At 45.2% G+C, this 27579-nt stretch overlaps 2 protein-coding genes and 1 pseudogene across 2 annotated transcripts; 2 read left to right on the top strand and 1 right to left on the bottom strand.

The window, feature by feature from the left end:
* Positions 1 to 12225: 12225 nt before the first annotated feature.
* LOC136530872 (uncharacterized) lies at positions 12226 to 17847 on the top strand (annotated as a pseudogene).
* Positions 17848 to 17975: 128 nt separating this feature from the next.
* On the bottom strand, positions 17976 to 27492 carry LOC136530874 (fumarate hydratase 1, mitochondrial-like). The gene is made up of 17 exons (XM_066523583.1): positions 27211 to 27492; positions 26939 to 27056; positions 26228 to 26377; positions 25808 to 25918; positions 25637 to 25720; positions 21882 to 21980; positions 21734 to 21784; positions 21618 to 21667; positions 20811 to 20892; positions 20114 to 20208; positions 19962 to 20028; positions 19816 to 19866; positions 19028 to 19123; positions 18762 to 18860; positions 18646 to 18675; positions 18489 to 18554; positions 17976 to 18194 (listed from the first exon to the last, which is right to left on the bottom strand). Exons 1-17 carry the CDS (start codon positions 27375 to 27377, stop codon positions 18108 to 18110), a joined length of 1503 nt encoding a protein of 500 aa, XP_066379680.1. The 5' UTR covers positions 27378 to 27492; the 3' UTR covers positions 17976 to 18107.
* Positions 23366 to 24626, top strand: LOC136530871 (dehydration-responsive element-binding protein 2C-like). The gene has a single exon (XM_066523582.1). It carries the CDS (start codon positions 23507 to 23509, stop codon positions 24623 to 24625), a length of 1119 nt encoding a protein of 372 aa, XP_066379679.1. The 5' UTR covers positions 23366 to 23506; the 3' UTR covers position 24626.
* Positions 27493 to 27579: the final 87 nt, after the last annotated feature.

The raw sequence follows: 27579 nt of genomic DNA, 5'->3' as shown, positions 1-27579 counted from the left end.
ACTCTGCAACCATCTCAAGGGTCCTAACCTGCATAGCCTTAAGCATCAGGAAAGTGATCCAATGTGCATATGGGAGCTGCCTACGACCCTTGAAGCCCTCAGCTATAGTATCCTCCATCTCTGATAGAAGGAGGTCCCAAATGTCGAACACGGTCTGCTGCATCAGGGCATTGAGGAGCCAGAGCTGTAGGCGAGTCAGACCCTCTCTGTATCCCAACCTAGGAAGTAGTGTCCTCCTAATGATAGCCTCTAGCACTCGAGCTATAGGAGTAAGGTCACTAGGGTTCCTCCTCGACCCCTCACCAAAGGGCTCCTTGAAGCAATGGCGCACAAGATCTGTAGGGGCACCATCCCTCCATGAGGACGCCTAGGAGACTCCTGCTATCCATAACATACCTCATGCAATCTGATAGGCTGATCATGTAGCCTCAGTATCTCCCGGGCCCTGAAACTCATCACCCTATAGTCTCTGCCGTTGAATGCAAAGTGTATGAAGTTATGCTGCGGGTCAACGTAGAGCGAAGCATAAAACTACCAAACCCAAGATGGTACATACAGTCTAGTCCGGCCAATTAGATCTGTCAGCCCCAGCAAATATGACAAGTAGGGGCGGATATGCTCTCCGGCTACTGCCATAATAGACTCTATACTGCATACCCACTGAGATCTAAACACTGCCCCACTGTTGAGATAAGTATTGTAGAAATCCTCCTGCAGTGGCGTGTAGAACCCTCAGCTGCTCTCTCATCCCTCCTCGGAGGGAACCACACCTCAAACTCAACAAACCTCAGCTACCGAACCTGCCTTGCCGTGGCGGCCCTCAAGTCAAGATGTACCACTGGAGGCGGACCATGTGGTCTAGGCGGTGGGCGTGAACCCATGCACTGTGTAGCTGGCCTCGATGAAACTGTAGCACTGGTACGACTAGAGCGGCGTAGCTAGGGTGCCTGCTCAGTCTCCTCGGCCTGCTAGCCCTCCTGAGTCTCCTGAGCTGGCTAAGGCTCTGCTGGTGGGGGCTGCAACTATGGCTCCTACTGGGACTCCCCCTGAAGTCGAGGCTCTTCAATAGCCAGTCGATGTCCTGCCATCATGACAGTCCCAGGTGGACCACCATGACGACGCTCAACCTCTTCAACTGCTGCCCTCTGTGTTGGTGTGAGCTACGGATCTACAATGACAACACCACTGCGCGCACCGCCTCTCTCAGCACGCTCTGCGGCCTCAGCGACTGCTGCTGCTCTCACTGTCTCTACGTCGGGGTACTTACGCTTCTTAGATGTAACCTGCTTCATCGCCTTGCCTTTGGTTCCTATAGGCAAGCAAGGCGAGGGCCTCCGATCATCATCTCCTAGACCACCACCAACATTCTTGGTGCGAGCCATCTGATCTGCCAAGAGAGAAACTGCCGCTAACAAGACCAACTGTCAAACTAACACTCCCGAGGCTTGGCCTCGATCCGTACTCGCGAGCTTGGCTTTGAGTTAACTGACAACTACCACAAGAACCTCAACGGCACTGACTCGCTGTACGATGGAATAGATGGATATACAAATAAATACAATATATCTAATAGATGTGAAAACCCTAGGAAGCAAGCAATGTAGGTACAAAATTGGGGCGACGGGCTTTCTACCTGACGAACCGGCGATCTGAGAGAAGAAGAGACGTGTCACGTGGGGAAACTTCGGAACTGGCTAGGGTTAGGGTTTGCGAAGCACTTCGATGAATCAACGACCCTGGATGATTTGAAATCAGTGATTTGCAATTGATCTAGGTCACAAGTAAGGCAAATTGAAAGCAAGGGTTTGGCCTTACCAACGAGGAGGCAGGGCTAGGGCACAGCAGGTATGGGCTTAGATGGCGCAACCACGGTGGCAGAGGCCAGGTAGGGCACAGGAACTGTGGCTGCAGTGGCGCTCGAAGGCTAGCCCGAGCACTACTGGCGCGGCAGATCAGCGCGGTGGAGCTGGCTCACTGGCTGGCGGCGCCGGGTGCATGGGCTCGGCTGTGGCGGTGCTCGGTCGTGGGAGGTGCACGACTACAGTGGCATGAGGTCACAGAGCAGGGGCAAGCGTAGGCAACCAACGGTGGTGCTTGGCGGTGGCTGGCGTGGAGGAGCTATGGTGGCGCTGGCTAGGGCTCAATCACGGCGGATGCGGGGCAAGGTATGACACTAGCAGTTATATGGATTCCCCAACGCGACAGAATAGGAAACGGAAGAAGAGTCCTGATGCCGCACGAGATCCACTGACCGGACGCTCCGGTGGTAGCGACCGGACGCTACCACCCAGCGTCTGGTCGATTCCAGAGAGGTCCAATTCCTCTGGAATCGTGACCGGACGCGTCCGGTGGTCCATGACCGGACGCAGGCAGGGTTCGGTCAGCTCAGCATGTTTCTTCTTCAAACGACCGGACGCTGGATCCCTTCCTAACCGGACGCACAAGCGCAGCATCCGGTCACTCCTTCAGCTTCTGTTCACCTCCTGTGAACTGACCGGACACTGGACTGCAGAGTCCGGTGCAGCGTCCGGTCACCCTTTTCCAGCAGATCTTCAATGTTCCTCCGCGCTGCCTGTTCCCAATCAAGTCCCAACATGAATAAGATCCAAATAAACACCAATTGGGACTGATGTAGGTGACCTCTCTCAAACTCTCATATTTTTCAAAATATTTTGCCTTAGGCTATAATTCTTTTTTAAAAAATAGGCAATAAGAGGTCAAATGGAACAAAACGACAAAACAACATCCATGCATATGCAATACTTTGTAAGTAAATCTAGTTGCTTGTCAAGTTTGATCCAAGATTAAGCTTCTTCACATGTTTTTCGGTGGTTATCTTAACCATGTTAGACAAGCCCTATATGCATTGCCAAAAATTAAACATGTTGTATATTACTATGAATGCAAGGGACAACACAAGCTCCATTTTTAGTGAAGTTGCTAAAGTCAAGCACGTTGAGCTCATTCCGCAATCTACAAAATGTAGCCTCATCTAGCGGTTTAGTGAAGATATCCGCTAATTGATCTTCGGTTCTTACACCTTCTAGTGATATATCATTTTTAGCAACATGATCTCTTAGAAAGTGATGGCGGATATCTATGTGCTTGGTGCGAGAGTGTTGAACCGGATTATTTGCAAGTTTTACCGCACTTTCATTATCACACAAAAGAGGTACCTTTTCTAGAACTACACCATAGTCTAGCAAAGTTTGTTTCATGTATAAAATTTGTGCACAACAAGCACCCACGGCAATGTATTCTGCTTCGGCGGTGGACAAAGCCACACTATTTTGTTTCTTGGAGGACCAAGACACAAGTGATCTACCAAGCAAATGGCACCCTCCGGATGTGCTCTTTCTATCAACTTTGCAACCGGCATAATCCGAATCGGAATAGCCAACTAGTTCAAATATAGCTCCTTTGGGATACCAAAGGCTAATGCTTGGTGTGTGCTTAAGATACCTAAGGATTTTTTTTACGGCAATTAAATATGTTTCCTTAGGATTAGCTTGAAATCTAGCACAATACACACACTAAATATGATGTCAGGCCTAGATGCGGTTAAATATAACAAGCTACCAATCATGGAATGGTAGAGAGTTTGATCAACCGGGTTACCTCCCTCATCTAGGTCGAGATGTCCATTGGTAGGCATTGGTGTCTTGATTGGCTTACATTCATCCATCTTGAATCTCTTGAGAAGATCTTTTGTGTATTTCTCTTGAGAGATGAAGATGCCTTCTTTCATTTGTTTGACTTGAAAACCAAGAAAAAATGTAAGCTCACCAATCATGGACATCTCGAACTCCTTCAACATCAATTCACCAAATTCTTTGCATGAGTCTTTATTTGATGATCCAAAGATGATATCATCAATATATACTTGACAAATGAAGATATGCCCATTGAGCTTCTTGGTGAATAGTGTGGTGTCGACCTTCCCAATGGTGAAGCCCTTCTCAATGAGGAAGTCCCGAAGGTGCTCATACCAAGCTCTTGGGACTTGCTTAAGCCCATATAGTGCCTTGGACAACCTATAAACATGATTAGGATATCTAGGGTCTTCAAACCTGGGAGGTTGATCAACATAGACTAGTTCATTAATAAAGACATTTAAAAATGCACTTTTTACATCCATTTGATATAGTTTCATTTCATGATGTGATGCATATGCAAGTAGGATATGGATGGCTTCTAATCTTGCAACCGGTGCAAAGGTCTCTCCAAAATCCAAACCTTTAACTTGGGAGAACCCCTTTGCAACTAGTCTTGCCTTATTCCTCACAACAACACCTTGATCATCTTGCTTGTTACAGAACACCCACTTTGTTCCAATGACTCTTGCACCTTTTGGTCGCTCTTCAAGAGTCCAAACTTCATTACGAGTGAAGTTGTTCAACTCTTCATGCATGGCATTGATCCAATTCGGATCTTTAAGAGCTTCTTCTACCTTAGTAGGCTCATAGCAAGAGACAAAAGAGTGATGAGCAATAAATGAAGCAAGTTTTTGAGATCGAGTCATTACATCCTTTGATGGACTCTCTATGATGAGATCTTGTGGATGATCTTATAGGAGAGGTGTATTTCTTCTATTGACCACTTGAGGAGGAGGTTGTGGAGCATCAACATCTTGTGCTTGTACCACCGTTTGCTCATGGGAGACATGAGTGTCTTTATTTTCTACTCTCCCATCTTTTTCGCTATCTTGTGGTACATTTGATGAAGAGGGTGGATTTATCACTTGTACATCATCTTCATTATCTTTAGGCTTGATGTCTCCAACTAGAATGTTCTTCATAGCCTCCCTCAATGGTTCATCACCTACATCATTAAGATTCTCATGTGCTCCTTGGAAGCCGTTAGATTCATCAAATTCCACATCATATATTTCTTCAACCAAGCCGGTGGCATGATTAAATACTCTATATGCTTTGGATTTTGATGAGTAACCAACAAGAAAACTAATATCACAACGTCTTTGGAACTTCCCTAGGTGTTGTCGCTTCTTGTAAATATAGCATTTGCAACCAAACACCATAAAGAAGGAGACGTCCGGCTTCTTCCCATTGAGCAACTCATAAGGTGTCTTGCCAAGGAACTTTTGAAGGAATAGGCGGTTGGATGCATAACATGTGGTGTTGATTGCTTCCACCCATAGAGCTTCGAGGGTGTTGTATTCATCAAGCATAGTTCTTGCAAGAGTGATCAAAGTTCGGTTCTTCCTCTCAACTATGCCATTTTGTTGAGGAGTATAAGTTGCGGAGACTTCATGCTTGATCCCAACTTCATCACAATAAGCTTTAATGTTTGTGTTGTCAAATTCTTTTCCATTGTCACTTCTTATCTTCTCGAGCTTCACTTCAAATTCATTTTGAGCTCTCTTGGCAAACTTCTTGAAGCAAGATGCAACTTCGGATTTGTCATGAAGGAAGAATACCCATGTATACCTTGAATAGTCATCAACAATCACAAGACAATAGAGATTCCCTCCCAAACTCTTGTATGTTGTTGGTCCAAATAAATCCATGTGTAAGAGTTCTAGCACTCTTGTGGTTGACATAAAAGCTTTGGTTGGATGAGTATTTGCAACTTGCTTGCCGGCTTGACATGCAATACAAAGCTTGTCATTTTCAAACTTCACATCCTTCAACCCTCTCACCAAATCATTCTTCATAAGCTTCTTGAGTGAGCTCATCCTAACATGAGCAAGTCTTCTATGCCATAGCCACCCAAGTGTTGTTTTGGTGAATAGACAAGTCTTCAAATTTACATCTTCGGAGGTGAAGTCCACTAGATATAAGTTGTATCTAAATTCATTGAATATCACTTGATTGTCATCTACCTTGGATACAACAACCTCCTTCTCGGTGAACAAGCATTGGAAGCCAAGATCACACAATTGTCCAACGGATAGCAAGTTGAAGCTCAATGAAGCAACATAGAGCACATTGGAGATGGAATGATCATTTGATATTGCCATTTTGCCTAATCCTTTAACCTTGCCCTTTGAGTTATCTCCAAATGTTATTTTCTCTTATCCATCTACCTCTTCATCTAGTGAGGTGAACATACGAGGATCACTAGTTATATGTTGAGTGCAACCACTATCAATAACACAATGACTTCCACCGGTCTTGTAGTTCACCTACACACAAGAGATTCAAGCTTTAGGAATCCAAACTTATTGAGGGCCCTTCACCTTCTCAACAAGTGACTTAGCCACCCAAATCTTCTTAGGCCTATTCTTGTTAGGGGGTCCTAAGAACATGACTTTTATCTTCCCACCAGAGTCCTTTCTAAGCATGTAGTGAGCATTGAAGGCAAAGGGTCTAGCATGCTTGGGCAAGGGTTGTGGCGGTGGAGTTTGGCACTCATGAGCAAAGTAGCCTTCTTGTCCACACTCAAAACATCTCTTTGGCTTTGGCTTTGGCTTTGATTGTTGTTGTTGAACTTGAGCCTTCTTCTTTTCTACACTTGCCACATATCCAATACCACTTCTATCCATCTTCATGACGGTGTTCATGAGTAGATCACTTTGGAGGTGCTTGTCTCTAGCAAACTTGCTCAACCCAATCTTGAGATGCTATTTCTCCAACTTGAGCTTCTTATTTTCTTCCTTTAGAGCATCATCTTTCTTCTCTTCCTTGAGCTTCTTGTTTTCTTCTTTGAGCTTCTCATTCTCAAGGATCAACTCTTTATCATCATCAAGAGTTTCTAGCACAATGGTGTTGTGGCTTTTGATCTCTTCAAGATCTTTCATGAGCTTTTTATTTGTGTTCTTGAGCTTGACATATTCATCATAGTCATTGCACTCAACCACTTGCTTGCCTTTGCCACTAGATCCTTGCTCAATGCTCTCATCAATCAAATCATCACATGATGTAGCTATATCAATCTTAACAACATGGTTAGTAGCATCATGTGGCTCATTTGGTAAAAATTCTTGAGCAATAACAAGAGTATCATGATTGATCTTAAGAGTTGTATATTCATCTTTTAGCTTATTGTGGCTAGTGATGAGCTCATTGTGCACCCACTCAAGTTTATCATGTTTATCTTTAAGTTCTTTCTTAGAAGATTTGAGCTCCTTGAGTTTAGATGATATAGCATCATTAGTTTCTCTCTAAGCTCATCATTAGCCTTTTCTAATGTGTCGCACTTTGCTAAGAGTGAATCATTTTTAGCATCAAGCTTTTCATTTGTAGCTCTACTCTTTCTAATGATCTTAGTGTATTTTCTTAGTATTTTGACAAGATCATCATATGAAGGTGAATCATCATCATCGCTATCGCTATCATCATCACTAGCTTGCTCATCATCACTACTATCATCATTCTTAGTTACCTTGTGTTCACCCTTGGCCATAAGGCATAGGTGTGTAGAGGATGATGGCAATGGTGGCGGTGAAGATGAAAGGTCAATAGCAATGGCAGCCACCTTCTCATTGTCACTATCATCATTAGATGATCCACTAGATGAATCAATGTCCGTGAGTCAATCACCGACGATGTAGGCCTTTCCACTCTTCTTCTTCTTGTGGAAGTCTCTCTTTTTGCCATCTCTCTTCTTGTATGGCTTGTTCTTCTTCTTCTCATCTTCATCTTCATTGCTTGAGTCATCTTTCTTGCCCCTGTTCTTGTTCTTGAACTTGTCTTTTTGGGCTTTGTGCATTGATGAGCAAGATGGCCAAGTTCGCCACAATTATAGCAATCCATCTCGGAGATTGGCTTTCTTCTTGAGCTTGTGAAGAACTTCTTCTTCTTGCCATCGAACTTGATGCCACTCTTGTTGAGTTTCTTTAGCATCTTGGCGGTCTTCTTCACCATGAGAGCAAGGCTTTCATCATCAACTTCATCTTCACTTGAGCTTTCATACTCAAGCCTTGCATTGCCCTTTTCTTGGCTAGCTTTGAATGCTAAGTCTTTGTCTTTCTTCTTGTTAGAGGATGAGCCATCTTATGGTGTGATGTGCATGTACATCTCATAAGCATTGATCTTTCCCAAGATTTGTGTCGGTGTAGCAGCGGAAGGATCACCTTGATGTAGCACGGTCATAATATGTCCATATTTGTCAATGGGGAGGACACTCAAGATCTTTCTCACAACGTCGGATGGTGACATTTGAGTAAGTCCAAGCCCATTGACTTCCTCTACAAGAATATTCAAACATGAATACATCTCATTAGCACATTCTTTGGGAAGCATCTCAAATGAATTTAGCTTTTTAATCATAAGATGATAGCGTTCCTCACGCTCACTCTTGCTTCCCTCATGGAGCGCACAAACGTCCGACCATAGTGCATGGGCGTCTTTGTGGTTCCTTACACGGTTGAATACATCTTTGCAAAGGCCTCTAAAGATGGTGTTACGAGCCTTTGCATTCCATTTTTCATAATTAACCTCATCGCCTTGTAGGTTAGTAGCATCCCGAGGTTTTGGGAAACCTTGTGAGGCGGCTCTAAGAATACCAACGTCTAGAGCTTCTAAGTATGCCTCCATGTGGATTTTCCAATATGGAAAGTCATCTCCCTCAAAGATAGGAGGAGGTCCATCCCCGTGAGACATCTTGCTCTAAACGGTTAAGCTTAAAAACATGAGCACGAGGCTTCGATACTAATTGAAAGGATCAAGATGCCCAAGAGGGGGGGTGAATTGGGCTAATTCTAAATTTTCTTGCAATAATCAAATCCTACGGTTAGCCCAATTAACCCCTTGTGCCTAAAAAAGTGTTTCTATTGATCTAACGCACAATGGACTTGCAACCTATGTTCTAAACTTACTCTAGCATGGCAATTCTATGAATATAAAAACAAGTATTGAATTGCTCAAAGTAAATGCTCAAAGTAAATAGAGAGAGAGGAACGCGGCGATGTTTTGCTGAGGTATCGGAGAGTCATCACTCCCCACTAGTCCATGTTGGAGCACCCGCACAAGGGTGTAGCTCCCCCTTGATCCGCATAAGGATCAAGTGCTCTCTATGGGTTGATTCTTCGACACTCCGTCGCGGCGAATCACCCAAAGCTGCTCACAACTTGAGTTGGGTCACCCACAAGCTCTGCTGGGTGATCACCAAGCTCCCAATCACCACCAAGCCATCTAGGTGATGGCGATCGCCAAGAGTAACAAGCACGAACTCTCACTTGACCACGTGAAGCCTAATGAGAACGGTGGATGCACACTTTGCTACTCTTGATTCACTAATGAGGCTACTCTCTTGGATTCTCAAATCTCAATCACCTCACTAGGACCTTGCTCTTCTTGGCACTCACAAACATGTTTCTCAGCTGTTGGAATGAACAAAAGTAACTCCACACACGAGTGGAGCTTCTATTTATAAGGCAGCCTGAAAAACGAACCGTTATGAGCTTCTACGGGATGACCGGACGCTCTGGTCAGTTCAACCCGCATTCCAGTGATAAAGTGTTGACCGGACGCTGGCAGGGTCCGATCACCACTGACCAGACGCGTCTGATCGCATTAAACCCTCACTGGAACCTTACTGTACTTGACCGGACGCTGAACCCCAAGGGTCCGGTCAGCACTGACCGGACGCGTCCGGTCACAGATTCCCTTCTCTGGAACCTTACTAGAGTCGACCGGACGCTGCCTCTCAGCGTCCGGTCACTTGACCACTCCAGCGTCTGGTCGCACCGAACACAGTCTCTTGATCAAATGAACTGACCGGACCCTACGGCCAGCGTCCGGTTGCACCGGAGCCAGCGTCCGATCAGCATTTGACCCTCCATTCACTTCTAACTCTCGAACATATGTGAATGAAGTTTGCTCCATAGGATCATAGGGCTATTGTGGAGCTACCTAGTGCTAGTTTTAACAAGTGTGCACCACACCTAACTCACTAGACTCATCTAGGTCAAGCTACCCGTCTATACCCCCCTTAATAGTACGACCAAAGGAAAAACAAAGTCCTAAACTACTCTAAGTGTCACTCCAACTTCAATCGACACTTAGAACTAGTCATCCTTAACCTTGTCGTCCATCCTTTGAAAACCGAAACGATTTCCATCATAGGGGCATGACAACCTTGATTGCCCAATTGATCTCCATTACCATGACCTAACTTAATTGTCTCTGCAAAACACACGTTAGTCATAGTAATCTTGTATTGTTATTAATCACCGAAACCCAACTAGGGGCCTAGATGCTTTCAATCGGAATCAAGAAAAATCTTTTTGACCTCCCGAATCCTACGGTTACATGCCCCTAAGAAGACCGATCATGACAAAAGGGAATCATCGTCCTACCAGGACACGCTGTGGGCTAAAAAAGAAGGCCAAGGCCCTCACAGTCCTCCAGTCTGGAAAAGCCTCCAAAGGAGTATTCTACTCCTTCGTAGGCTCGGGGGCTACTGTCGGGTATCGATATTAGGGATACCCAAAGCAAGAAAGTTAGCACCCACGCTGACTTCCCCGGATGGCTCGAGATGTATTAAAAGGTCTCGCTCAGATCCCAAGGCCATGGGCTCCGTCTCGCCCGACCCTTTGGGTGCGGGCTCCGTCTCGCTCGACCCCAAGGACACGGTTTCCGTCTCGCTCGACCTTGGGCTCTGTCTCGCCTGACCTTGAGGGCGCGGGCTCTGTCTCATCCGACCCCTTGGGTGCAGGCTCTGTCTCGCCCGACCCTAAGGACATGGGTTCTATATCGCCCAAGGTTGCGGGCTCCGTCTCGCACGACCTCGAGGCCATAAGCTCCGTCCTGCCAGACCTCGAGGCCGCGGGCTCCGTCTCGCCTGACCTCTTGGGTGTGGGCTCTGTCTCGCCTGACCCTAAGGATGCAGTTTCTATCTCGCCCAAGGTCGTGGGCTCTACCTCGCCCGACCTTGATGACGCGGGTTCCGTCTCGTCCGACGGGGACCCATACCGTCGCCTTGAGGACGCGGGTTCCGTCTTGTCCGACGGGGACCCATACCGTCGCCAATCACTCCAGGTCCAAGCGTATGGGCCTAGGTCAAAACTCTGATGCTAGGAAAGTGGCTGGCACGCCTTGATGTATCCCATGGCCATGACGGGCCATACCTGGGGATTCACATCAAGAACAGTGTCGGGCGTGCTGTTGCTGTTCTGTCTAATTCTCGTACGGACGCTGACAGGCGCGTCAGTTTACCAGAACGTTCGCCGGAACAGAGTGGAACGCCATGACCGGCAGATGACGCCTGCGCATGGCGCTAGTGACGAACAGGGCCGCGACATGGAGCCGTCCCTATTGACATCTACAGGATCGGCGGGACCCGCATGAAGGACAAGAAGGACCCGGCAATCCTAGAAGCCTTTTTCTCACTCGTTCTTCTCCTTTTCCTCCTCTGTAACCTACGTTTTTCCTTGGCCTATAAAAGGAGAAATAGGACGCCCCATGAAAGGGGGATCTGAACACAAGAGCACGACACGAGCACACCGCTGAGCGGCAAGCGAGCTCTTAGCACCCGTTCACTTCTTCCACTAGAGACTTGGGATCCTCTCTCTCTCGCCTGTTTGTAACCCCTACTGCAAACTAAGTGCCGGTAACACGAGCAGCAGCGAACTAGACGTAGGGACGTTCCGTCCGAACCAGTATAAACCCTTGTGTCCTCCGAGCACATCATCTGAGCCAGAAGCGCAAATAAAAATTTATCCGTCTGTGGTTCGAAAACACCGACATAAATGTTTTTAGGCTTTTTCGCAAGTGTTTCAAGTGTTTCATCTGTCTTCTTTGATATGTTATAACTAGTGCATCTGAATGTTTCAAAAGTAGATTGAGTGTTGCACATGGGATTTACGTGAAAAATGGCTGGAGGCGTGAGCAACGTTCAGGGCGGCACGAGCCCACTGCCGGTGCGCTCACTCACGAGTCCGACACGCTAGACGCTTGCTCGCTCCCTATACGGACACCGAGACACTGACGCCCGGATCGCTAGCAAGAGCAAAATCAAAACGACAAAGCCCTGTTTGCTTGAACTTATCAGCCATACCTTTTCAACAAAATAACAATATTTTTCTCTTATAATAAATCAGCATCAGTATCAACGTCACCCATTTTTCCAACAAATGTTTCGAGCGCCTACTGAGTTCTAACCCAGGCCTGGGTCAGATGCCTTCCCCCAAGCCCACAATATACATGGGCCGGCCCAAAACCTGGGCTACGAAACGACCAAGCTTGTCAAGGAAGCTCCTACTCATCTCGACATCTCGGGACTCGGGAGGGGAAAGAGGGAAAACCCCACTCATTTCCCGCCCGAACATCCGAACCGCCCGCCGCCGACTCCCGCTCCGGCGATGTCGGCGACCACGGCCTCTGCCAGTCAGCCCTCGTCGCAGCAACCTCCGCCGCCACCGCCCACTGCTGAGGTCGTCCTCCGCCTCGCCTCCCGCGACCCCTCCGCCGCGGTGCCCCTCCTCCCGGAGCTCCCTCCCGACGACCTCGCCGACATCCTCGCCTCGCTCACCGCCGCCTCCCCCGCGGGCCACCTCGCCCTTCTCCCGGCGATCCTCGCGCTCTCGCCCTCCCCTTCCGCCGCCTCCACCGCGTTCGCCGCCCTCCTCTCCGCGCCCAGCTGGCCCTCCTCCACGCTCCTCGCCGTCGCCGCACTCCTCCGCGACCTCCCGTCGGCCTACCGCACCCGCATCCCCGCCTTCCTCGGGAAGATCATCTCCCTCCTCCCAAGTGCGGATGCCCAGGACCTCCCGGTCCTCGCCTACCAGCTCCTCCTGCTCGCGTCCAAGCCGCTCTACCCGCGCGTCGTCCTCGCGGGTCTCCTGCGCTTCTTCGGCGGCCGCCGAGGCGCCCGCGTTCGCGCGCCGCCGTCCTTCGCGCGGCAGGTCGAGAGCACCGCGCTGATGAACGTCGCGTTCGCGGTCAAGCAGGACCCCGCGCTGGCGAGGGAGGTCCTGGCCGCCGTCAAGGCTGACGCCGCGGGCGCTCTCAGTGGATTCGCGGTGGCAGTGATGCTGTTCGTGGCCAGGGTGCGGAGGTTCAACGAGGGTGCCGTGAGTATGCTCCGGGATGCGGCCGTGGTGTCCCGCAGAGATTACCGAATGTCAAGGTGACGGATTGCTCGTTATTCTACCATCTATTATAATCACTCGTGTTTGCTCTAGAAATTTGTTCTGATCAAAGGCCGGTGTCTCTCAGGCGGTGCAAATGGTTGCCGGATTGTATAGAAGAGGAATATGCACGGGCCACTCAATGTGTCGAGAAGGGACTACTGAAATCTGTGAGGGATTCATATCTCATAGTACCTGCCATGTCAGTTGTGAACTGATCATAAAGTCTGCTTAGATTCTTCTATTTGGGGTGTATACGGTGTCTTATATGCAGGTCGACGAGAGCATTGTTGGGAGGGAGCATGTTGTGCCAAGCATTGTTCAGGTGGGTTTTCTCCTGTTAGAAGTCTCAGATGGTGATCAAGGGGAGGAAGGTGGCTTAGGTGAAGGAGTAATGAGCACCGAAGAAATAGGCATTAATATGCTCAAGTCATTGTTTGAGATCCATGAAATGGCACGAACTGAGGTACGTATCGAAACAGCATGACCTTTGTCTTAACAAGTCGGATCATAGTTATAAATTGGTTTATTTGATATGACATGGTGTGTTTCAATTTTGAAATTTTGGGGTCAGATAATTGAACAGTGCAAGTTCCGGATTCTCTCGGCAAAGCCTCAGCAAAGTGCACCAGTTCTCAGGTCATACGACATAGCAACCCTAGTCAAAATTTACAAAGCACAAGTTATAGTCTACAGTTCAATATGTTTGTTACCTTTTCTTTTTGAGGAAATGTCTGACCATCTTTTCATTGCAGGTTGCTTGGATGCTTGATTTTGAGTCATCCATTTCCAATGCTGGAATTCATTGCACATTTGAAGGAATTGCTGGATTATTTTTCTTTTATGAATGACAAGATATCAACTGGTTTGATCAGTTGCGTCTTGCCACTCACAAAGTTCAGCCGTGATCTGAAGGTCTTCAGCCTTAACAATATTTTGTGCTTATGTGGCTGGAAAAGACTCGTTTGATTGTTCTAAAGTGTATTTTTACAGGATTACATAATACTGGTTGTAAGAAAGGCGATGTTCAAGAGGGAGGACATGGTCCGAATTGCTGCTACAAATGCTATAATTGAGCTGATTATTGCAGAAAGCAGGAAAAAGTGAAGCCAGTCCTTTTGAAGACTCAACAAGTCAGCCAATCTCTAGCCAACAGCCTGAAACACATCTAGAGTTTGGTAGGGGTCTCTTTCAGGAACTAAGTGGATTGCTTCGGAGAATGTCTCTCACATCAGGTTTCACTGCTTTCATTATGATGTACTACCATACAACTGGTTCATCTCTAGTAAGACCTACAGTTCCCAGCATAATTAGTTTGCTCTTGCAGGCCAGTGTCAAAGAGATCTTGTATGAGGGTCTTATACGTATTGTTACCTCTGATCCAGCTGTTTCTGACAATGTCCTTGATTTCCTCTGGCCTCACTTCCAAAACTATTACTCAGAGGTAACACTCCCTGACAGACCCTTTTTTCTGTTTATGTTTGTTGGTCGATGTAGACCCTTATTTCTGAAAATATGTTGTGAATCCTCTTGACTGCATCCTTGCAAAATGAAGTTGGTCTCATGGGTTTTTGTTTCTGATTTGCTTTAGGATGCAGAATGCCCTCTTAAAATTGGTTCATGCTTCAAAGTAGAGCATGCCAAACTATGCATCGTGGAACCTTTAGATTGTCTGCTGTTATGTATCTCAAGAATTCTGCAAATTAAGCAACATAGTAAATGTGAACGGCCACGTGATGCATATTGGAAGTGCTTTGGTTTTGCTGCTTCACAAGATAATGAGGTTGGTTATCTCCTGCTGACTTCTGTTGATAAACAGCTAAAGGTTTTGATGTTATGCCTCTCGTTCTAGTCTTGTTCTATGTTTTTATAACCCAATCTATTTTCAGGTTGGACGAGCATCATCAAGTGATTTATTCGTGAAAGCTCTATCAAGCATCCAAAAGTATTTGAGGATATCCCTCGCAGGTGTGTGATATGTCATAGATAAAGCAAGCCAATCCGAGCACAATAATGCTATTCAAGAGGACATTTTTCTGCGCTTATAATTTCTGCATGTTGACAGACCAGAGAGGACAAAGCCAAGAAGCTGGATCTCTTTCTTCACCATCGGAGGTTGCTCACTGTCATAACTTTGCTATGCTTGGAATCATTGAGGTTTTTGTTGATTTTGCTGCTTCAAAACTGGAGAAAGCCTCTGATGAATCGAAGGAAATGATAGAAAAAGAAATACTGGAGCTTGTTAATGTGCAGAGTGGCTTTGAGAAAAAAATGAGCAATGGTAGGGAAAGGATAGCACGGAGAAGAGCGAATGCTTGTGATGCTACAGATAAGCACACCAATGAACCCAGGGAGAATTCTAATGCTTCATTGCAGAAACTTCATGGAAAGAGGGGTAAATTTGCAGATTCGAGTTTGTATGAGCTTTCGGTAATGTGTGTCAAGCAGTGCCATGCTGATAACTACAACAACGTTAGTCAGTATCCTAGCCAAACTACATTGAACCAGAGCTCAAATCTGACATCTTTTGTACTGAAAGCCTTTCTTGAATTGTCGAAATCACTTGCATCAAAGGACAGTAGGGGCTTCAGAATAAAGCTGCATGAAGATTTTAAAAAGTTATGCCAGCCAATAATGCAGCTCGTATGGTGTTTTCTGTTAGATCCAATTCAAGAAAATGGTGGAAGCAAGAGGAACATGACCCAAGGAAAGAAAAACATTGAGTGCAAAAAGGATCAGTTATATTTGGCTCTGACATGCCTAAAAAAATTCCTTGAGCCAAGTGTTTCAGGAGATCACTCTAGTGATGTCATTGATTTTCTAATATCTTTAGCTCCGCCAAATATAGAGGATATGATGGATGCTGTGGATCTTGACAAATGATACCACTATGGTTGAAGATCGAAGCACAAGAAATGTCCTATATGCTTTTGAACATATTGAAGACGTTATATGCTAGACTTCTTACCCAATCACTTTTACGTGAATCTGAGGTAAATATGTTTGTGATCTAGGATTGAAAGCAGCATTGGATGGTTTGAAATTTTACTGGATCACACGTAGAATTAGGATGGTCAGGTCTCTTTGTCAGCATACTAAAAGATACTCCCTTCCAAATTATAAGTCGCTTTGACTTTTTTGGTACATATATTTTGCTATGTATCTAGACATACGTTATATCTAGATACATAGTAAAATTGATGTACCAAAAAAACCAAAATGACTTATAATTTGAAACGGAGGGAGTAGTTACTAATCGGCCTGATTGATTGATTCCCTTAGGAATTGGCTCTATTATACAATTTAAAAACATGGTAGCACACTTGATGCTTCTGTGTTATCTATTTATTATAGATGTCTGCACACTCACGTAATTTCAGCCTGCTTAAATTTACAGTCACCAGTTACCTAAAACATCAATATATTTTCATAGGAAGTATGAGGGGTCTTCTAGGCTGGCATTACCTGTACAGTCATAATTTGAGCACTTTCTATTTTGTTTGGTGGAAAGTACTCTGATCACTTTCCTTGCCTTTGCTTTGTTGTACTATGCAAATGTTGTGTTTCTGTTGAGAATAACTCTTTATAAATCAACTATCATGAAACAGCATATAAAGAAAACTGAATTGATATACTAAAGTTCTTGTTCATTTCTGTAGGCTGTAACTGAATTGATTTTGGGCATTTCAAGAAAAGTGCATCTTGAACAAAGGATCTTATTGGAAAACGGGCTACAGATCTATGTAAAAAGAAAACCAGGCAAAGTCCCAGTTTCGCACGAGAGATGGTAAAGCTAGCTATACACCAGCTCCAGATGACATGATTCTTGTTTGTGACGTCTGCTGAGTTGATGATATTAATGACCTCTGGAGATGACGGAGATTCTTCTGATACATTTCATATAATTAACTGTAAAACGAAGAGCTCACTTGCTGCTGTCTCACTTCAAATGGTTGAGTCATCTCTTACTGAATTGGATTGGGGTCTTGGAAAGCTTAAAGCAATGCTTACATTAGGTTATGATTCTGCTAACATTGATGAAGATCAACCAGCAGATGAAATAATGCTAAGGTTGGCTTTGGAGAAAGCACTCTACTCGAGATCAACATCAGTAGTTCTAGTCCTCTCTTCCTTTGCACATATGAGCCTTAAGGGTATGTTGTGAGGTACCATAATATGTCCATTTCATTCCATTTCTACTTGTGGCCTGATTTGAACTTTGCATTCTCAGATACTCAAGCAGAACACTTTCTGAAATTGACTGCCAGGTTCTACAAGCTTTTAACTCGCATGTCAAAGTCCCAGATTGCACCTAAAGGCTACACACAATCCATTCCAAGCCTCAAGTTTCAGAAACTGGCTGAATTAACTTGCAAGATGCTCACCACTCCCCTTTACGACCTTGTGTCTCAACAGGCCTTTTTCATCTTCTAAATTCAGCATTGATGCGCATGGCTTCTATAACTGTTGTTTTAACTTGTTTTTTCTGTTTTCTTGTGTTGCAGAATCAGCAAATACCCAGAAAGGCGAACATCGCTAAAATTAGATGAGAAACCAAATGTATCCCTGATCTAATTTATCAGATTGAGGATTATGAGAAGTATCTAATACAGCTAAGCAAACTCACTAAGGTAAACCTTTTGAGAAATGCCAAGCGCAGTGTAGCACGAGATTTCCAGATAAAAGATAAATCTGGGGAACAACAGGAAGAGGATCCCACTCCAGACAATGCTGCAGCATCTGATAATGAGGCTAACAAGGACGCAGGGTGTCCAAACGCTCCAGTTGAATCATATGCTGGCGAAAATGACTGATGCCTGGAGAATGGAAGGTGCCTCATGCATCAAAGTGCCCTATTGTCCTATTGGAACAAGCATACAATTGTTTTCTCAGGTACCATCCGCCATGCAAAAATCATTTCTCCAGTGTTGAGAGGACCTAATGACCATATGAAAAATTATTTGGTTTATTTACGGGTGCACTAGAATCATTAAGTTGGCATCACAGGAAACCACCAGAACTCGCGGATGTGGCAACCTCAATGCTTCAAAGAAACATAGTGAACATGGGGTTATCAATCAGAAGGACCAATCATTTTCTCTGGGACAACAAGCTCATGGAATTCTTGCTCCGTTAATACTCCAAGGTCTAATGCAGCTTTCTGGGGAAAAGATAAAATCAAGAAAGGATTAGGTGTATAATAACATGGAAGAAGTTTAAAGAATGTAAAATCAATGAAAATTACAAAATATGAATAGATGAGGCAATGGAGAATGAACTTATATCACATGATTAATGTCCTGATTCAAGTTTTCGATATCTAATGCCTTAAGAATTGAATGGTTCAGGCAACCAGGCCAAGATATCAACGTGCGCAAGTCACCTAAGCTAAGATAATGCATTATACACCGCAGAGCAAGGCCAAGGCAAAGTGAAATAAGTAAAGCAAGATCACCTTCAACGTGGTTCCTTCTTTGTGGGCTTTCTTAGCAACAGCTGCAGCATTGTCATAGCCAATTTTCTGCATTCATTCCAAAAGTAAGCATGACTCACTACTTTTTACAACTACAAACAGAGATTTAAAAAAAAAGGCAAATTTGCAGTTTACTTACAGGGTTCAAAGATGTCACCAACATCAGAGACTGGACAAAAAGGGAAGAGAAATAAGTATTGCACTTTATACACATATCTTTTGCGAGTACTCAGTAGTTATGTGATGGATTGTTACCTCATGCAAAAGTTGTGAAATTCTCTTATGGTTTGCTTGAATTCCCCTGACACAATTTTTCTCGAAGGACACAGATGCATCCCCTAACAACCTCAATGACTGATGAAAAAAGGAATGGTTAAAGACACTTGCAGTAAAAATTTAGGAGGTTAAAGTTACCAATTCACATTAACATTATGTACCTAAAACAATAAGAGGGATTATGAGGCTAGAAAAAGTTCCTATAGTAAATTAAGCATATTGAGGTATTATAATAGAAAGCATACTCGAAGTAGTCCGGCTGCGATCATTGGCTTAAAAACATTCAGTTCAAAATGCCCATTTGCACCACCAACTGTAACACCAACATGATTACCCATAACCTGCAATGCCATCATCCAAATGACAGTTATTTGAAATTGTTAAAATTCAGATAGTCAAATGCATATGCTAGAGTATAAATAATGCAAAAAGAAATAGAATGTCAAGACAAAATATGGTTCAGCAGCAGCCCCAGTCAGGTACCAAGATTTCGGCTTATTTGCAGAAAGTAACGGTGGAGGGCACCTCATATAAGCATATTTCATTTGTCAGATATGCTAGTAGCATCCATTTTTACCAACTCAATTATTTGTTATTGATCGCTATTCAGATGCTCTTGCTACTTATCGAAAATTTAGTTTTAAAAATATAGTAAAAGGCACTGCATCAGACAAATTAAATGACTCAGATATATGTAATTTCTACAGGAAATTACAACTGCTCCCTAAAAATGTTTCTGACTAACTAAGCAAGCTGGAAGGTAGTTATGAGGTGCAGATCACCTTAACCATTAAACATCATAATAGATGAATATGTAGTCCTCACTAGGATTATGAGTTTGATACGGATTATGAGAACCATAACATAAATATATATGACTAAATAAATGGTATACCAATGGGACATAAATGCTTTTCAAATAAAGGAAAAGCTGTTCATCAAGAACATAAAGCAAACAAGAAAAATGTTTGTCAAAAATACAATATGGAGATTTGATTATTTTCAGAAGAGAAAACAAACATTATTTGTGTACCTGAGCACAAACCATTGTCAGAGCCTCGCACTGGGTTGGATTAACTTTTCCCTGAAAAGTACAAGTTGAAAAAGAAGCTTCGGAATGATGTCTTCTTTTGATAAACGTATGAAAACCATAACATGATATACTAACAGTCTGCTTACAGGCATAATGCTGCTCCCAGGCTCATTTTCTGGTAGGATTAGTTCACCAAGACCACATCGAGGACCACTGTGATTGTGTTGGAAATATTAGTGCATGCCCCCAGAATGCTAGAAAAAAATCATTTATAAAAATAGAAGATTGGAATAACGACCTTCCTAGCAAGCGTATGTCATTTGCTATCTTCATAAGAGATGCAGAAATTGTATTTACCGCTCCACTGCTCTCGACAAAAGCGTCATGCGCTGCCTACTTATAAGAAAAAACTGATGAGAACATACAGTGATGAGATAATACATAATAGAGGGTCCGAATAATACAAAATTAGAAAAAGAAAAGTTAGCGAGACAATAAAACCAAAAGCCATACTAAGTACACTATACAAGCAAGAAGTGGTTGGATTTTGCTTCCATAAAGAACAAAGCCTAACAACTATCAAATAAAATAACTGAAAATGACATACACATCTTAATATTTCATCTGCTCAACTTGGGAACAGATGATATTTGCGTCCGTTGGTTTCAGTTCGCAAATACTTGTTATTTTCATTTTCTGAGGCAACATATTAAAAATGCACTTTCGACTGCTAAGCACTAACAAATTCCTTGTTTTATACGCATGGATCTAAGGTAGCATGGAATAAATGGAGAAGATGATAATTATCTTCCACAAATCATCTTCCATTGCAAATACCTAATATCTGTGTTTAGTGGACGAATATGTCTGCAGGCAGTTATAGCCTCAGACACTGCAATTAAAATGTCATGCAATATCCAATAAAATTGTGTGAAACCTTCGGTGGCTAGTGGCAGATCAGAGTATAAGATTTATATGTGTGCATTGTTACTAACCAAAGCTTCAAACTTGTTCTCTGCTGTCACAAAGGGTAGGTTTGTTTCCTCAGCCACTGCAGCAGCTATTTTGACATCAAATCTGAAAAGACAGATTGAAATTAAAGTATTTAATAAATGAAAGGAACGCCTTAGGTAAAGCATGGAATTAACACTCTGTTTCAAAGTTATCCTAAATCAAGTACCATAAGATTAGTAATGATTAACCATATAAAAGAAAAAAAAATCAATTTGGGTTGGATACTCAAATCTCCATGTCTCACTTCTTTTAATCCAGAAGTAGACATGAGAGGTCAAACTGGAAAAGAAACTGGATAGTATTGAAACGAATTGGAATGAACAGATTAATCTGGGTTATGTCATGGCTCATGACACTCTGGATGACAGGGTTACATGGATTCTCTTCCCGAGGTAAATGGTGATAGACTACTAGGTAACTCAAGAAGTAAATCTAAATGTATAATTTTGCATAAATATCTAAAAAACTAAAGTACTTGATTAAGTCCATTTTTGACCCCTTGTCTAACTTTGGCACATCAACTATCAAAACCGTTCAATTTTGACACCCAAAGCAGTTCTTCAGATGACTGTGGTCAAAATGAAACGGTTTTGATAGTTGAGGTGTCAAAGTTAAATGGTTTTGATAGTTGAGGTGTCAAAGTTAAACGGTTTTATAGTTGGGGGTTTAAATTAGACAAACGCCAGAGTTGAGGGGCCATAAATGGACTTAATCCAAAACCAAATTAAAATTTATCGATCAAACGTATCAATGTAAACAAATTATCTCAAACATTAATTGACAATTACCCTTTCTTAGTGTTCAAGCCAGTTCCAACTGCAGTTCCACCTTGAGCAAGCTGCTCGGCAAGGTAATTATCAGTAGTGCTAATTTGTAAAGAAAACAAACATTAGCAGTATAGTACCTGGTACATCCGAGGTAATGTACAATTAATACGGTCAATTCCATATTTGATCTGCATAGAGTCATAAACAGTTACTAAGTCTACCTGTTAATCTTAAGTGCATATAGTTAATAAATAAGACAACAAAAGATGCTGGAATAAATCCTACCTGTGTAGTGTAACCACTGAATTCTTGTCCAAGAGTCAACGGGGTGGCATCTTGGGTATGTGTACGTCCAATTTTAATTATGTCTTTAAACTCAACAGTCTGCACAGTCAGGTTAGCAAATTCATTAAAACAAAATTTACTATATAACAATACAGAAATATAGTGTTACATATAGCTACTGGCACTGCCAACCATAGGTTAACATGTCAAGGAAACCAACATTAGTTTAATCAGCTATTCAGCTGAAAGTCAACACATATTATGTGGGGTTCGTTGTACTAGTTTAAAAAAAAATCGACCTGCAGGGGAAGGACCGCCCCTGCTGCATTGATTAAAAACAAACTTCTCACGCGCAGGGCAAAAAACACCCAGAAGGCCAGCTGCCCTGGACTTACCACCGAGCGCCCAGGACACATGCCTGCGGCAATGTGCATCTCGCTGAAAGCGGCTCAGGTGGTTACACGTATAACTTGGGAAAACAGCCGACGAGGAGTGTTTTTTAACCCAGGCCTGTTTAAATTCGTTTCCACCAGGAGTTGAACCCAGGAACTGAGTTGCAACTAAGGCTCCTGTGACCAACTAGGCTACAGACCCATTCGCTTCGTTATACTAGTTTCATTGAGCGCATTGTTCAATCTTTTCAGTCAATTTGTAATCTAAGTGCTGAGATCACTAATAACAAGCTTATCTACCATCTACCATTACCCTTATTTTTGTACACCATTTACTGCTCTACCGTGCGTCCACATCATCATCTATTTGTGCCCATTCGATTGCCCATCTACGGCAACGGCCTCTTCTACTGCCCATGCATGCCTACTGCCGCAAAAATATACTACTACTATTTTTTTTACTAAAAAAACAGGGAGGGAGGGCCGAGGGCAAAGTTGTCAGTCTGTCGTTGCGTGCGTGCGGAGACCAGGGTCAGCGGTATGATGCAGGCAGCGCAGGTAGGGCTCACAGACCAGATACAGATCCATATCCAAATCCCAGCGTCCAGCTGGCAAGCCATGGCTGTGGCTCGCGGATCGGCGCAGTCCATGGATGGATGGAGATGGATTCATGGATAGATAGATGACTTATAGATAGAAGACGGCCGATGGCAGGCAGTGGCTGCATCTGCATCGGCGTCCATGGGCTGAGCGGGTGGGCTGCATCAGTGTGACCTCACTAGGGCTGGCCCGGTCGCCTCGGCCGCCACGTGGCCCTTGTGCTGCGACTTGTGGAGCCCACCCAGGTGTCCATGTGTCTCGCCCCGCTGGTCCCCACCCCTTCGTGTCACCCGCCTCTCTTACTTGGCGCGCCGCGCCCCACGCGTGGCCCCACGCCCAGGCCCCGCCTGGTGCCGCCTCTACATGGAGGCACCATGCAGTGCCATGCGCCGGCTTCTCTGCCCGCCCACCCGCCTGTCTTCATTGCGCACACTGAAAGACTGCTGCCTGGCCTGCAGTGCTCCATCTGCATGCCTTGCCAACTGTCTATATATACCGGGCCAGGGAGCCTCACACAGCACACACACAAGGCACCGAGACCCAGGCAAGGGTTGCATTGCTAGCATCCATCGCCGCCGGTCGATCGCCATATCGATCGATCTGCGGACGGACGGAGGGACAAAGCTGGTCCAGATGGATCATCGGTTGCCGCCGATCGCTATGGAGGTGGCGGCGATGCAGCAACAGCGACGGCAACAACAGCAGCAGTTCGTCCACCACCTTCAGGTCCACCAGCAGCAAGGTACGCACCACCAGCCGCTACCGCCACCGCCACCGCAGCAGCACAAGAACAGCAGCGGCGGTGGCAGCAGCAGGGCCGCCGGTAGCCGCAGGCGCTGCCCGCTGCGCCAGTCGCGCAAGGGGTGCATGAAGGGCAAGGGCGGGCCGGACAACCAGCAGTGCCCGTACCGCGGCGTCCGCCAGCGGACCTGGGGCAAGTGGGTGGCCGAGATCCGCGAGCCCAACCGCGGCGCACGCCTCTGGCTTGGCACCTTTGACAGCGCGCTCGAGGCCGCGCACACCTACGACAACGTGGCCAGGCAGCTCTACGGCGACTGCGCGCACCTCAACCTGCAGCTGCCTCCTCCGGCGGTTGCGGCAGGCAGAGAAGGAGCACCGGCGGTCGCGGTGTCGTCTCCGTCCCCTGACAGTGTGGCTGCTGGCCCTGCTGCTACTGCTAGTGGTGGGCACAACCGCCATCACCAGTACCTCCAGCAGCAGCAGCAGGCCGCCATGGCGGCGGCGCCTATGATGATGATGCGGTACTCCTCCAGCTACTCCGTCGACGCGTCGCCGTCCAACTACGGCTCCTTTTCCAACTCTTACTCCAGCTCATCGCCGGTGACCACGGCGGCCGCGGCAGCCTCGCCCACCTACAACTACAACAACCACCAGACGTTCCAGATGACGCCGCCGCCGTCGTCATGCGGCGGCGTGATGATGGCGCCTGCCGTGCCGCAGGCGCAGGGCTGCCACGTTGACAACACCACCACCACGATGGAGATGCAGCGTCACCAGCAGATGATCCGCGAGCTAGCGGCGGTGCCTCTGCACCAGGAGCCAGACGACTTCGAGGACTTCATGATGCGGCTGCCCGAGGCGGAGGACTTCGGCCTGCAGGGCTTCCAGGAGGTGCCCCCCGAGGTGTTCGACGAAGCCGCCAGCAGCATCTGGGACCACACGGCGGCCGCCTGGTCGACCCCCACCATGATGATCAACTCTGCCGCCGGCGCCGCCCAGCACCAGCAGTAGGTCGTCGTCCCTCTCTGACTCTCGCGTTGATCGATGACGCCGGCGAGCGCCCTGCACCAGCTACTTCGTTCCAAGCCGCATCGACGAGCTGGCCGGTGTATGTGGCGAAGTGATTCGACGCACGCGTGATGATGCATGACACCCAGTGGTTCGTGAGTTACTAACAACTCAAGGCGTACATATGGAACTGTTTATACGTACCAGATGGTTACTCTGCTATAGACTGCTACTATATACTCCGTATTATATAGTTTTGTTTCTCAGTTATGTTTCAGGTTTGTAAAATATATACTGTAGTATTGGTGCCTATACTCTATCCTAGCTATATAGTCTTTGTGGGTTTGTATGTGTGGTATATGCATGGGCGGCTAGCTAGCTTGTTTCATTCCATCCTAGAATTTACATAAAGCAAAAGTAAACTATGAATCAGAAAACAGATTACCCTGAAATCAATTTATAACAACAAAACACGGATAGCAGGAACTTTTAAAAAAAAGAACATAAAAATAAATCACCCACTAACCCACTCCACAAATAAAAAGATGCCCTGGAGAAAAAAAGGAAGAAGAATGAACTTTATAAGAGATGCTTATACATATTACCATTAGCATGCACAAATTGGTATGAAGTGGTCACCAGGGTATGGGTTACCTCATTAGCACCTAATTATTAATACGAATTTCAATTGGGAAAAGAATTAAGCGACTCTAACGGACTGCTACAGAATTTGTATAGAGTTAGGAGCCACTATGCAGTTCTTGTACAAGCAATGCCCTAGACAATTTTCTAAGTTTCTAATGTTTCAACTTCGATCTGAATCCCTAATCAGCAGGTGCATATAATCAATAGGCACAAATTCACAGTAGGCTAATATAATATTAATGGGTCATGATATAATTATACAAAAGGCACTTAACAAGCATAGTACAAAAAGGGTCACAATAAATTATAAAAGGCATTTGACAAAGAATAGTAAAATAGTTCCCATGGAAGGAAATGAGAAATTAATACTTTTGAATGAAGTGAATCATGCAACTGTTGCAAACTTGGGATAAACCTCGAATTTATCTCAACGGCCGCCGCTATATGCATTACCTGGAAATGTCAACAGCATGAATAATAAACATCTGCAGCAGTAATAGTAATACTGAAATAAAAATTTTAAAAATAGTTAAAGCTTACAGTGGGAAATGTATCATTTGAAGATTGTGACCTATTCACATGGTCATTTGGGTGCACAAACTTCTCACCGCGCTTGTGTCCAAGGATCTCAGCTGCCCTATTTGCAATTACCTAAATTGGGAAAAGAGATCATAAACGATATGGCACAGCTGGCAAAAACATGCTAAGTAAACAATAAAATTCACATGAGCATTAGCTTAACAGGAAAAGTAAATACTGTTTTACTGTTTTGCATACAGACAATCAGCAGAGTGGAGCACAGATGGAGGTAGGTTCAGTTTGCCCACTGTTTGGACAGTGAAGCTTAACTTTTCACACTTTAGCAGGGATTACTATTCTAATCAACAGCCATACTACTTTAGAATTGACACTTCTAGTGAAAGATTTGAAGTAAAAATATTGGATGTGTAGGACACCAACCTCATTGGCATTCATGTTGCTTTGTGTGCCGCTGCCAGTTTGCCAGATAACAAGTGGGAAGTGATCATCCAACTTTCCCTCTGCGACCTCCTCAGCTGCCTGCATTATGGCCTTCCCTATTGTTGGATCCAGGCCATACTCCATATTCACCTTCAAAAGAAAAAGGAAAAGGAAAGGTATCCATACATAAATGATACTTACAAGTAGCCTACAAACTACCAAAGTGAAAAGTTGAAAGTATATAGAAAAGTTCGAGCTGGCACCAATAACTGTGTCTAATGTGATCTACAGAGCAATCTGAAATTGGTTAAAAACAAAGTGAGAAGCGCCTATCTAATATGGAATTTATCTGAAATTAGAAAGTAGTCTCCTGACATTTAATAAATCAAACAAACTATAAGTTGTAACTAGCATATCCCATTCGTGATCTTATGATAAGTCAAACAAACAGATACTTGGTGGCTCACAACAAACAGGAAAATCCAGAGTTGTGTGATCTTATATACTCCAAAATACAATCATAACCACTGAATAATATATCAGATGGAAAATAAATTCGGGCACATCAAGCATTGCTTATTACAACCATTCCTTCCATGGAATACAGAAATTGCTTTACAGCTTGCAGTGCCCACAAAGGATAATCAACGAAATGCATCTATCCACCCACCACGCGCAGAAAACAACCAAAAAAACAGTTTCACTTTGTACCTTAGCGGCGCACTTTTTTAGCACGCCAAAAGCGCGGATGATGGGCACGGGCATCCTCTCGCGCTCCCCGCCAATGTCAAAGTTCTGCAGCGACCTCTGCGTCTGCGCGCCCCACAGCCTGCCCGAAACAAAACACAACAGCCGAAACCCACCAGATCAACCACAGCATCTTAGTTGCCGGCGACACCAGCAGATCAAAACAACGCGCGACAAATAAGATCAACGGGACAAAGCTGCTATGCATCTATGGGGACGAGGGGGAAACCACGCACTTGTCGTTGGGGACTTGGATGGGACCGAAGGTGTCGCGCTCCTCGCGGAAGCCGGTGGAGATCGGGCGGGTCAGCGCCGGCCGGAGTAGCAGCGCGGCCGCGGCAGCGGAGGCCGACGGCGAGCCGGACACGCCCGCGAGGCGGCGCAGAGCCATCGCCATCGCCATCTCGGGTGTTTTCTCTGCTACTAGTGCTAGGTCTGCGCGTCCCCGAGGCGGCGGCAGAATGGGAAGAAAGAGAGCTCCAGAGCAGGGCAGGCGGTGGACCGGGATTCCGGAAGAGAGGAGAGGACAGAGGAGGCAGGGAAGAGGGAACCAGGGAGGTTTGATGGGCTGATCTCACGCGTGCATTCTGCATCGGGTGGTGGCA

Source organism: Miscanthus floridulus, unplaced genomic scaffold (assembly GCF_019320115.1).
Source record: "Miscanthus floridulus cultivar M001 unplaced genomic scaffold, ASM1932011v1 fs_223_1_2, whole genome shotgun sequence".
NCBI classification, from domain to species: Eukaryota; Viridiplantae; Streptophyta; class Magnoliopsida; order Poales; family Poaceae; genus Miscanthus; species Miscanthus floridulus.
The sequence above is the reverse complement of the archived record's forward strand: the minus strand, read 5'-3'. Positions and strand labels throughout refer to the sequence as shown.